The sequence below is a fragment of the Odontomachus brunneus genome, unplaced genomic scaffold (genome assembly GCF_010583005.1).
Source record: "Odontomachus brunneus isolate Ranch 3 - 2012 unplaced genomic scaffold, Obru_v1 Obru_scaffold_107, whole genome shotgun sequence".
Classification (NCBI taxonomy): domain Eukaryota; kingdom Metazoa; phylum Arthropoda; class Insecta; order Hymenoptera; family Formicidae; genus Odontomachus; species Odontomachus brunneus.
Genome location: NW_022639557.1, coordinates 1,051,338 through 1,061,396, shown reverse-complemented (window position 1 = coordinate 1,061,396; position 10,059 = coordinate 1,051,338). Strand labels below are relative to the sequence as shown.

Here is a 10,059-nt window from a genome sequence, read left to right as displayed (position 1 = left end):
TATATATATATATATATATATATATATATATATATATATATATATATATATAAGAACGATGATCACAAGGCCGCACAACTTGTACTGTGGAGTTTACTTTTATAGTAAAAAGAAGTGATATACTTTTTGATAATGGAAATTATTGTTACAATAGTAATCCTTTCCATTTGAATATGTACAGAATGAAAATAAATAAATGAAAATAACTCCAATAGCATAAAATGCCTGAGAACATATTGGGATACTAGACGTCTAGAATAACTCTAGGATGATTCTGGAATATCTTGTGTTATTTGGGAGCTAATTAATTTAGAATGGCAAAATACTTTTATGTTATTACCTTTAATAAAAATATTTTTGATACAAAATATATAATTATAATTTTTCTTAATAATAAGTCGATAAGTGAATATTAATAAATGAGAAAAAATATATATTTTTTTTATATCTTAAGCTTTTGTTCATAAGTTTAAGTTATTGCCATTCAGTGGTCACTGCTTTTCATATTATCTCTAACTTTTAACTTGGAAGGTTTGTTCACGTCGCATGCCCCAAACGTGCTCCTACTCGCTTCAACGCACTCTGATTGGTTCACGTCACCACGCGAACCAATTGGGGCATGCGAAGCGAACAAACCTAGTTTGTATCACATTCTCCTCATTCTCGACTATGCTATGAACCAGGCAAGGATAAGAGAGGAAACAAGGAATCTCTCTCTCATCCTGCACTCCTCAAGAGGTAGCGCGCGTTCCAAATAGTATATATTTCAGTGTACCGATGTAGTGTGAATCCTCCATTTGTAGCTCTTTAAAGGGCCATTTACAATGAGTGGACAGTAAAGCCGGTTTATGATGGCCGTAATCCATTAACTTATACGCCAGAACCGTAAAAAGTTGACCAATCATAGTCGATTATTCTTGTAATAATGGTTGGTCAACTCGCCTATCTACTGTACAAGTTCAACTAAAAAGAACAGACTTAAAGCCCATATCACACTAGCGATTGGCGATAGATGATTGACGATTGAAGATTGGAACTTGACCAATTGAAACAAAGCAAGCCAAGACTGAAGCTTGTTGATTCGTTAAAATCTAATCTTTAATTATCAATCGCCAATTGCTAGTATGATTTGGCTTTTGTAGACAGAATATTCTTGAGAATTATCAAACCCAGAAAACGTGTTTCTATCTGTTTAAGAATGCAAACATCAAATTGTACGAAAAATAAATGATTTTATTTTTATGGAATATATTATTTTTTTAAACTTGCTAAACATTTTGTAATTTTTTTCCTCTTTTCTCAATGGGGCGTATCATTGGAATATTAAATCATTTTTCTTGAATATATCAAAGATAAATTTAATAGTTTGTAATTATTGTACAATTTCATGCAATTTCATTGTCAACATCAACAATTTCATTGTCAACATCAATAGTTGTCATGCTCGCTTCTTCGGGTTCTGCAGGTATCGTTATACCACCAGTGTCTATATTCTCTTCTTCTTCTCTAGGAATTTTTAAAAAGCAATGCATCGTCTCGTCATCGTCTTGCTCGATCGAATTACTTTTGTATAAAGTTTCTCTGGTTGGCAGCGAGCCTTCAAGATGTTTTGACGGTATTTGTATCGTGATTGTTTGTGAGGTGCCATCAGCGGATGTTGAGGAAGACATCAAATTAGCTTCTAATGTATCTCCAACTTTCGAGAAAGCACCTAAACAGCTGTAAATCAATTGTGCCGCTGCGATATTGCCAGGAAACACTTCGACATTTTCACTGTCTGAAAAACGATAAAGGAAATTCGTTTGAAAAATATTTGTTAATTTGTAGTGGGCAATTTGATTAAGATTTGCATAATATTACCTTTCTTCTGTGTATTATGTTTAATCAAACCCTTTTCATGATCTCTCAAATGCTGAATATAGCTTTCATTCTTTACTGTTTTGAAAGGACATAACTCGCACGTGAATAAACCAGAAAGCAAAGGATGCCTGGATTTCAAATGATTTTTATAGCTACTGCTTTGTATCGCAGTATACGGACAATGCGGACACTTATATGGTCGAAATCCTGTAATGGAAAATTGTATAGTTTCTTCGTAGCTAATAATGTATCATATATGTAATATTTACCCGTGTGTTGCATAACATGCCGCCGTAAAGTATTGTGATCTCCGGTTTTATATTTGCATATCTCGCAACTGAAAGGTTTGTCTCCCGTGTGTTGACGGTAATGCATTTGCAACATTGCCTTTCTCGCACTAGCATGACCGCAGACATTGCAAACGTACGGCCGTAATTTTGAATGTACAGCTTGAATGTGATTCTTCAAACATTTCGAGTTCGCATAGGTCTTGCCGCATATATCACACTTTTTAGAAGTGTACCATCGCGTTACTTCTAGCGTTTTGCGGTCCAAATGCATCACACGATGATTGCGCAATTGACTGGCTTGCTTGAAACATTTCCCGCACTCGGAACATTCGTACTCACGAGTCTCGCTGTGCACCCTCATATGCGTCAAGAGTTTTACCATGGTAGCGCTTTTATAGGCTTTGCATATTTTACATGTAAATAAACCTACGTCTAGAAAAAAGATAATTTGCGCGTTCAATCGATGACTCATTTAAAGAAAAGAATTGCTTACCCCATGTTATTGTATACATACCAATTTGATGCTTTTTCCACAAATGTAAACTACACTGGCGCCATTTTGTAAACTTTAAATCACGACAAACGCTACATTTGAATGTCGTTACAGTTTGGGATTCTATGTGACAGAGGACATGTTGGTGCATAATCTCCTCTGTGGCAAATTTGTATGGACAACCACGATACGAACATCTTGTGAAAAATATATACTATTTTTAAATAAAATAAATAGGACATATATGTAATTCTATGTACCAAGTTCTATATATCAAGACTTTTTTTTTAATTACATACTTCACAGTTCTTTCTGTTAATTCGATCATCTTTCTGTTGAGTATGTATTCCGAGCTTAAGGTTTTTGCCACTTTTACTTCATGCTTTACTTCGACACTCTCGTCACACTCCTGTACATGTTCAGTAACTAAAGTAGAGCCTGTTAAGTCATTTGTTAAATTTTCCTTTTCAGATTTATCAGCTACAGTGTCCGTTAGTTGATGATCCTAAAAATAATGCATCTTATCATATCGTTTATATAGAAGCAGTTTACGATTAAAAAATAAAATTTAATACCTCAATCATGTGCTCTTTGCAACTTTCAATAGAAGAATAGCAGTTAGAACACTCCCCACACATATAAACTAATCTTGCTTCGCTTGTGTTTTTAGATTCTTCTTTTGGCTGTATAATATGTAACAGAACATATGTAATTAATATCACATTGCAAAATTCAAATAAACATAAGATTTCTTCATTTAATATTACAAATTCTAATTTATATCTGGATATTATTATTATTTACCTCAATATCTACAGTAGGATTTATGTGTGTATTTTGAAAGTGATCCAATAACTCCATTTTATCTTGAGTCGTATAAGTACATATTTTGCATTTGAAGGCAGTTACAACTTCTACAAAATCATTACAATTAAGACTGTCTTTTCCCATAAAGAAATCTTTTTCCAAATTATCTGTAACAACTTCATATTGTTCTTCAGATGGCTCATTTCCATCTTCAAATATTATATTTCCATTGTTAATGTATTCATCCGCACAGTTTTCCACATCCTTTGGCACTAAGAATGTTTTTTCATGACAACTTCCTTGATCGATAAATTGACTGATGTTCAGTTCTTGAAACACTCCGTTTTGTAACGCGTACCATACTTCTCCGTCCAAAGAAGCTAAAGGAATCGATTCCTCGTCTTTTTCCAGTTCGGTGTCATTCTCAACATCAATTGTATCTTGCTCTTCGCTGGGTATCGCATCTTTTATACTTGTATCTGGTATAGTTTGCAAAATATATTTCGTTCCATTTATCTGACAACTCAAGTAGGACACGTCTGCATTTGTTTTTCCGTTCATAATAAAAATTATAAAATAATCTAATTAATCATCGATAGAATGTCCAGCTATTTATGCTAGCCGATGAGGTTATCTCTGTGCGACGGTCAACAATGTAGCTGTACCAAGCGGCAATTAAGATCAGGATCGACGTATTTTCATGTTGGACGTGGTTCAACGCATAAATAGAACACATGCATTCGCAAATATTCGAATTCGAAATTGTGCCTGGAGATATACCTCGTGCGTACGTGCATGCGTACGTACGGGCGTCTGGTTCGAGATTTTCGGGTGCTCACGTGTAGAATAGATGTGAATCATCGGCGAGCCGATGACATGTGGAAAAGCAGCACGTATTCACAGACAACTGCAACTATTCTTAAAAGATATGGTCTGGATGTCGGAGAAAAACGTAAATGTCGAGTTCTAGCACATTATATACGAAATCTGCCATAATGCGCCATTTTCTGTCACGTGACAACGTACAACTTCACATATATCTACAATGATATATATAGATTGTTATTTTTATACATATATATATTTTTTTTTATGTACATATCGAAAAGATAACACATAAGAACAAAAATAACGGCAATAATTATAAATATAGATTATTCGGAAAAAGATGATAAGAAGCTATATTTAACAAATTATGTATGTTTAGGTGTCCTTTCCATATTCTGTCTGGCAATTTCAGGAAAGAATTGCGAACTATATTTCTGTTTTATCGCTGGTTTAGGAGTTTCAGATGCTACAACAGGCATCGGATCACCTCTTACTTTGGCCATTAGTGCTTCTGTTCTTAACTTTTCACTTCGTTCTCTCATCAATCTTTCTGTCCTTAGTTTCTCTATGTCTATATTTTGATTTTTAGCTTCCTTCTTAACTAATTCTTTATATTTTTCTCTTTCGTGCTTATGTTTTTTATCCTTTTTATGTTTCTTGTGTGTACTTTGACTTTCTTGATCAGAATAAGAATTATCAGAATCAGGTTTTCGTTTAACAGTTTCTGTCTTTATTGTTGGTTGATCCTTGGCAGACTTAGAATGCATAACAGTTAGGTACCTCTTTATGTCTACCATTGGATCAATTAAAATCTTTTTCTTTGTTTCTAATTCTACATTCTTCTCTGTATCTATTAGTCTTTTTGGTAATTCCTCATACCAATTCTTCTTTCCTGTTGCTTCATTTGTATCTTGTCCCAGATATGTTAAATAACCAATTTGCTTCTCATATTTTTCCTTCTCCTCCTTCTTCTCCTTCTCATGTTCAGCATTTGGCCTGTTATGGTCAATTTTACCATCTTCCAGATCAGCAAAGAAGTTGACATGCTCCAATTTTGTGCTACTAACATTGGCCTCCGCACGACCATCATATTTAGACCTTGCTTGATGTCTCAAAAAATTTACTTTTGCTTCTGTTTCCTAAAATAACATGAAAACATGTACTAAATTGTAATTAATAATTTTAAAAAAGCAAGAGAATAAATTTAATATCTTTGATAATACTGAAGAAAAAGGATTTTTTCACCAATTTGAGTGAAACTTTAAAGTATTATAATGGTATGTAATAGTAAAATTATAATGGTATAATGGTATGTAAAACACAAATATGAATCATCACTCTCAAGTAGAAAATTATAAAGTGCTAAAAAATGATAGCTTCCTTCAGTATTATCAAATCTTTTTATGATGAAATTTTATTTAAAGTGCAAAATTTCCATGTGATTAAAATGTTGAATAATAATTCATTGCATACAGCTTTTTGAATTCGCGCCTGCTTAATCTTTTCTTCTTCTGCAGCTTTTGCTTCATCTCGACGTACACGAGCGATATTCTCTTTCGTTCGGACATGCCACCTAAATAAATATAAAACGGATGATTAGAAAAATAAGTGAAAGAGTATATGTAAATGACGCTTCTAATAAACTGCTCATACCTTTTCTTTGGTAAAATATTCATTGTCGATGATGTACAGAAGTAATTGTTTTGATGACAAACTTAGAGGTTAAGTTCATTAGTGAGGATATTTCGATTTACTAAACATATTTAATGTTATTATAAACTGTGTTACAGAATTCTAATAGAACTTATATTAATAAATACTCTACAGAGATAACTGTATATAATGTGTATTTTTTGTCTTGTTAGTGAGAGAATGAGTGCTGTAATTTTCTGTTTTATGTAGTTGGCAACTTCTAACAGCAATGCTGTGAACAGAGGGCGCACCGTTACACGCTCATAGGCCGATATTCATAGTCGGATCTTATATTTAAGACCGCTTAAGATTATCTTCAGATGATGTACGAGTTATTTCATTGGCTACGGAGTATCTAAAGATGAACTTAAGCAATCTTAAATATAAGATCTGACTATGAATACCGGCCATAGGCCGGTATTTATAGGCTGCGTTCGGGGAGACGCTATTTAACGCTATGAACGTCCTTTATCCTTGTTCAGGAACAAACAAGGACAGAGCACACTCATAGCGGTAAATAGCGTCTCCCCGAACGCAGCTATAGTCGAATCTTATTTCAAGTCCGTCTTAAGTAATGTCTTAAGATGTGAATATGGCTTTGTGATTGGTTCATGACATCTTAAGATTTGGGCTACGTTCGGAAACGTCACCCGTGTACCCGTTACGTAGGAGTGAGCGAGATACAAGCGTGAGATAAAAAGAGAAGAAAGTATTCGAGTGACATTTCCGAACGCAGCCTTAAGATGATCTTAAATATAAGATCGGACTATCAATACCGACCCTAGAGTCCCTAGAAACTCTACGTTCCCATCCCGCATTGACTTTCGTATTATTTATTATAATTAAAATATTTTTTCTGTTAACCAGTTTTACACAAAATTTGTGATATTCAGTGAGACTAAATAAAAATTACAGAAAAAACTACGAGTATACTTTTCATTATAAGTATAATTTCTCTTTTATTTGCTATTGAGTTGTTTTAGGTTATAATTAGAATATTTTTTTCTTAACTATCAGTTTTATGTCTTATATTTTACGAAACTTCTGAAATAAAAGATCTACCGCTTTAAATTTCAAATCTACTGTTTTTTGGTGTGCCATCTACCTCCTAATTTTTCAACCACCTAGCAACACTGATCTGAACTCGTCGTGGACGCAAGCCTGCAACCAAAACAGAAAGAGAAAGATAACTGTCGTAGTTATTTAAGGTTAGAGAAAGATTGGACAACATTTTATTTATATCTCTTATATTTCTAACAAGTAAGTGCATGCCTTATATTTATAAAATAACATACATTCTTATACTAAAATATTAAGCTATATAATACTGTTATTTCGTCGTTCGTATTATATTTCATTATTTTAACCTTTAATTAGCATGTAGAAAATATATTGATATTTGTATAAAATTGTGTATTTTCATATTACATATTTTTGTGTAACAAACTTCAATAATTCAATATATTCATCAAGCAATTTTCAAAGAATTATTATGTCATGAAATTTTTGCTAAGTAATATTAAATATTTCTTAGACTGTATGTAAAAACATAATATGTACTGTAGTTAAAACATAATATTACATAGTGTGAATGTATTTTGCATATAGATTGTTATTTTCCACCATGGCTGCAACAATGCCCATAAATCCCAAACCATTCTTAAATGGTTTAACTGGGAAACCAGTTATGGTCAAATTAAAATGGGGTCATGAATACAAAGGCTATCTAGTTTCGGTGGATGGATATATGAATCTACAACTTGCAAACACCGAGGAGCATATAGATGGTACTTGCACTGGAAATCTTGGTGAAGTGCTAATTAGATGTAACAATGTTATGTACATAAGAGGAGTGGAGGAAGAAGATGAAGAGGGAGAAATGAAGGACTAAATTTAATCAAGATTAACCATTTTATACTAATAATTTAATTAAGTTGTGATATAATAAATCAATAAACAAGATATCTCTTAAGTATGAGTTTATTTAAATTTAGGTCCTGAAGTTTAGCATGGTTTTGGGACATTAGTCACTATGGGTTTCGGCCTTGTTCTAAACAGAAGTTTCTTCCTTACAATAGCTTTTACTTTGTACTCCGTCTTTGTTGTATTTTCCTCTCCTATTATCTCATCTCCTATGTTGTCACGATGTCTCTCTAATACAACCAGAGGTTTTTCAAGCGCTACTTGTTTTCCATGTAGTACATGAATGCCAATAATTAAAATAGGTGTTCCAGTTTTGGTAAAATGAAGGTCTCCGACTAATTGATCATTTGGATGTTCAACTTTCTCGAAATTCAAATCACCCTGAAGATCTATAATAACCCAATCTTCTATAACTCCATCCCTGAAAGTGATAGAGAAAACAATTTAATTTGCATGAAAAATATGTAATTACAAATTTTTCTTTTGTCTCGGCAAAATATAGTTGATAATTATATATATATACGTAACAAACATTTTTTTGACGTATCTGGTCACGTTTAAGCACTTCCATATAACCTAAATTTCCTACATAATACAACTTATATATAATACGTTAATTATTTTCGTAAAAAGATTATTACAATCAGTTTTATCGATCATTATTACACTACTTAATATATGAAAACTATTTACCTTTTAATCGGTACGATCATGTTTGTTGTTAAGTGTCAAAAGTCATTCGATATTAACGTATAGGAGGAAACTCGGGCAATCTGTAGCCACCTCTGAAGAGAAAAAAAGTTGTTAATAACCTTGCGTGTTGAAGGAATATAAATATTGTTAACACATAAACATTATTTATAATTTAATTTAATCTAACCTAGAAACTGATGAGACAACATTTATTTCTTTTTGGTTATTTCACTTTTTTTTAGCCTCTTTGTTCGATATTATCAGTTTCTCGAAATATAATTTAACGTAGAATTATATGCTAAAAATTTGTATGCTTCTCCATGAACAAATGAGAAGTTTAGTTTCCTATATTAAACTATATTTTAATAAATATAATTATAGTATTGTATGTATAACAAAATATGAAGAGTGAAGTATTTGAAGAACACAAAGGTGAAGCACAAATAAATGACACAGAAATATCCTTTTTCATTTATTTATTAAAATTTCATTGTTATATTATTACATTATTATATTATTACATTTTTTTTTATCTTGGAGGAAAGACTTATGTTGTATTTGTAATTTCTGTTCTTTTGCTTTTTAAATTTTAGATATTATTAGATTTGTTCTGTACTTTCCAAGCTTTCTGTTTTTGCAACCAATCCACCATAGTAACAAGTTACTGCGATTGCTTTATTTTCCTCGAAATATTGTTCCGTTTCGATGCCATGTCCCCTCCTGGCAAGCATTCTCACCTATATAATTATATTTAAAATTATAAATATAAAATTATATTTTTAACATGTGTCTGAGAAAAAATAATTATATAAACAAGCAAAATATAAAACCAAATCTTTATTTCTCACCTGTTTAATATTTACATTCTTAGGTAGAAAGTAGGCCACAGACGTTGATATTCGCCGAGCTGCTTTATACACCTTCTCTCCACCTACAGAGAGCAGTGTTTTGATATCAAATACTGAAGAATCTGAATATTTGGGACCACCCCAAGGTGGACTTAGGAATACAATGTCGGCTTCTAAGCCTGGCGCCACCTTGAGAAAATCGTCGATTATAAACTCAATTTTTTCTTCCACGCCATAGATCTTTGCGTTATTTCGAGCACATTCGATTTTCTTTGGATCAATATCAATAGCAATCACTGTAAGAAAAAATAAACTGTCAAAGAAATGTGTATTTTCTTGTGTACACATTTACACAATTATTCTTGAAATGAAGAATATAATGCAAAAGTGTGCAACAGATGTACATACCTTTATTGCACGTGAATGCAAATTGTATAGCATTACCTCCTGCGCCGCAAAATGCATCAACAATGACATTACATTTACATCGCCTTGCTATCTGCTTGGCGATTCTCTCTGGAGTTACGGAATACCAACTCTCTACAAGAAATACATTGTCGTTACACATTTGTATGTCACATTAACGAGAACATTTATCTTTCTTTTTTCATATATATATATATAT

At 32.4% G+C, this 10,059-nt stretch overlaps 5 protein-coding genes across 12 annotated transcripts in view; 1 reads left to right on the top strand and 4 right to left on the bottom strand.

Moving 5' to 3' along the window:
• Positions 1-1,342: 1,342 nt before the first annotated feature.
• On the bottom strand, positions 1,343-4,452 carry LOC116849133 (zinc finger protein 112-like). The gene is made up of 7 exons (XM_032825990.1): positions 3,448-4,452; positions 3,219-3,326; positions 2,943-3,148; positions 2,665-2,840; positions 2,130-2,582; positions 1,861-2,067; positions 1,343-1,777 (listed from the first exon to the last, which is right to left on the bottom strand). Exons 1-7 carry the CDS (start codon positions 4,009-4,011, stop codon positions 1,386-1,388), a joined length of 2,106 nt encoding a protein of 701 aa, XP_032681881.1. The 5' UTR covers positions 4,012-4,452; the 3' UTR covers positions 1,343-1,385.
• Positions 4,453-4,512: 60 nt separating this feature from the next.
• LOC116849134 (leukocyte receptor cluster member 1 homolog) lies at positions 4,513-6,208 on the bottom strand. The gene is made up of 3 exons (XM_032825992.1): positions 5,932-6,208; positions 5,752-5,851; positions 4,513-5,417 (listed from the first exon to the last, which is right to left on the bottom strand). The coding sequence occupies exons 1-3, from the start codon at positions 5,952-5,954 to the stop codon at positions 4,644-4,646; spliced, it is 897 nt and encodes a 298-aa protein (XP_032681883.1). The 5' UTR covers positions 5,955-6,208; the 3' UTR covers positions 4,513-4,643.
• A 791-nt stretch (positions 6,209-6,999) lies between these two features.
• LOC116849118 (small nuclear ribonucleoprotein F) lies at positions 7,000-7,942 on the top strand. Of its 2 annotated transcripts, none has more exons than XM_032825954.1 (2): positions 7,000-7,178; positions 7,579-7,942. In XM_032825954.1, the coding sequence occupies exon 2, from the start codon at positions 7,595-7,597 to the stop codon at positions 7,859-7,861; it is 267 nt and encodes an 88-aa protein (XP_032681845.1). In that variant the 5' UTR covers positions 7,000-7,178; positions 7,579-7,594; the 3' UTR covers positions 7,862-7,942. The 2 variants fall into 2 exon arrangements, with proteins under 2 accessions (XP_032681845.1, XP_032681844.1); XM_032825953.1 differs by having other exon boundaries at positions 7,019-7,230.
• Positions 7,874-8,915, bottom strand: LOC116849117 (chromosome transmission fidelity protein 8 homolog). Of its 2 annotated transcripts, XM_032825951.1 has the most exons (3): positions 8,774-8,915; positions 8,587-8,678; positions 7,874-8,314 (listed from the first exon to the last, which is right to left on the bottom strand). In XM_032825951.1, exons 2-3 carry the CDS (start codon positions 8,604-8,606, stop codon positions 7,975-7,977), a joined length of 360 nt encoding a protein of 119 aa, XP_032681842.1. In that variant the 5' UTR covers positions 8,607-8,678; positions 8,774-8,915; the 3' UTR covers positions 7,874-7,974. The 2 variants fall into 2 exon arrangements, with proteins under 2 accessions (XP_032681842.1, XP_032681843.1); XM_032825952.1 differs by lacking the exons at positions 8,587-8,678; positions 8,774-8,915 and adding an exon at positions 8,426-8,579.
• A 130-nt stretch (positions 8,916-9,045) lies between these two features.
• Positions 9,046-10,059, bottom strand: part of LOC116849115 (trimethylguanosine synthase) — a 5,027-nt gene continuing 4,013 nt past the window's right edge. For all 6 annotated transcript variants that reach the window (XM_032825947.1, XM_032825946.1, XM_032825945.1 and 3 more), the window contains 3 exons: positions 9,843-9,974; positions 9,435-9,730; positions 9,046-9,323 (listed from right to left, as the gene is read on the bottom strand). In XM_032825947.1, coding sequence (XP_032681838.1) covers positions 9,186-9,323; positions 9,435-9,730; positions 9,843-9,974 — 566 coding nt within the window. In that variant the 3' untranslated portion in view covers positions 9,046-9,185. The remainder of the gene's footprint in view (positions 9,324-9,434; positions 9,731-9,842; positions 9,975-10,059) is intronic.

Excerpts from the sequence above, each read along its gene's own strand:
- LOC116849118 (XM_032825954.1), top strand. The coding sequence starts at position 7,595 with ATGGCTGCAACAATGCCCATAAATCCCAAACCATTCTTAAATGGTTTA.
- LOC116849133 (XM_032825990.1), bottom strand. The coding sequence starts at position 4,011 with ATGAACGGAAAAACAAATGCAGACGTGTCCTACTTGAGTTGTCAGATA. Across the intron at positions 2,068-2,129 it reads GCATGTTATGCAACACACGG|GATTTCGACCATATAAGTGT; the intron begins GTAAATATTACA and ends TTTCCATTACAG. Across the intron at positions 1,778-1,860 it reads ACATAATACACAGAAGAAAG|ACAGTGAAAATGTCGAAGTG; the intron begins GTAATATTATGC and ends ATCGTTTTTCAG.
- LOC116849117 (XM_032825951.1), bottom strand. The coding sequence starts at position 8,606 with ATGATCGTACCGATTAAAAG. Across the intron at positions 8,315-8,586 it reads ATGATCGTACCGATTAAAAG|GGATGGAGTTATAGAAGATT; the intron begins GTAAATAGTTTT and ends TATCACTTTCAG.
- LOC116849134 (XM_032825992.1), bottom strand. The coding sequence starts at position 5,954 with ATGAATATTTTACCAAAGAAAAG. Across the intron at positions 5,852-5,931 it reads AATATTTTACCAAAGAAAAG|GTGGCATGTCCGAACGAAAG; the intron begins GTATGAGCAGTT and ends ATATTTATTTAG. Across the intron at positions 5,418-5,751 it reads AGGCGCGAATTCAAAAAGCT|GAAACAGAAGCAAAAGTAAA; the intron begins GTATGCAATGAA and ends ATGTTATTTTAG.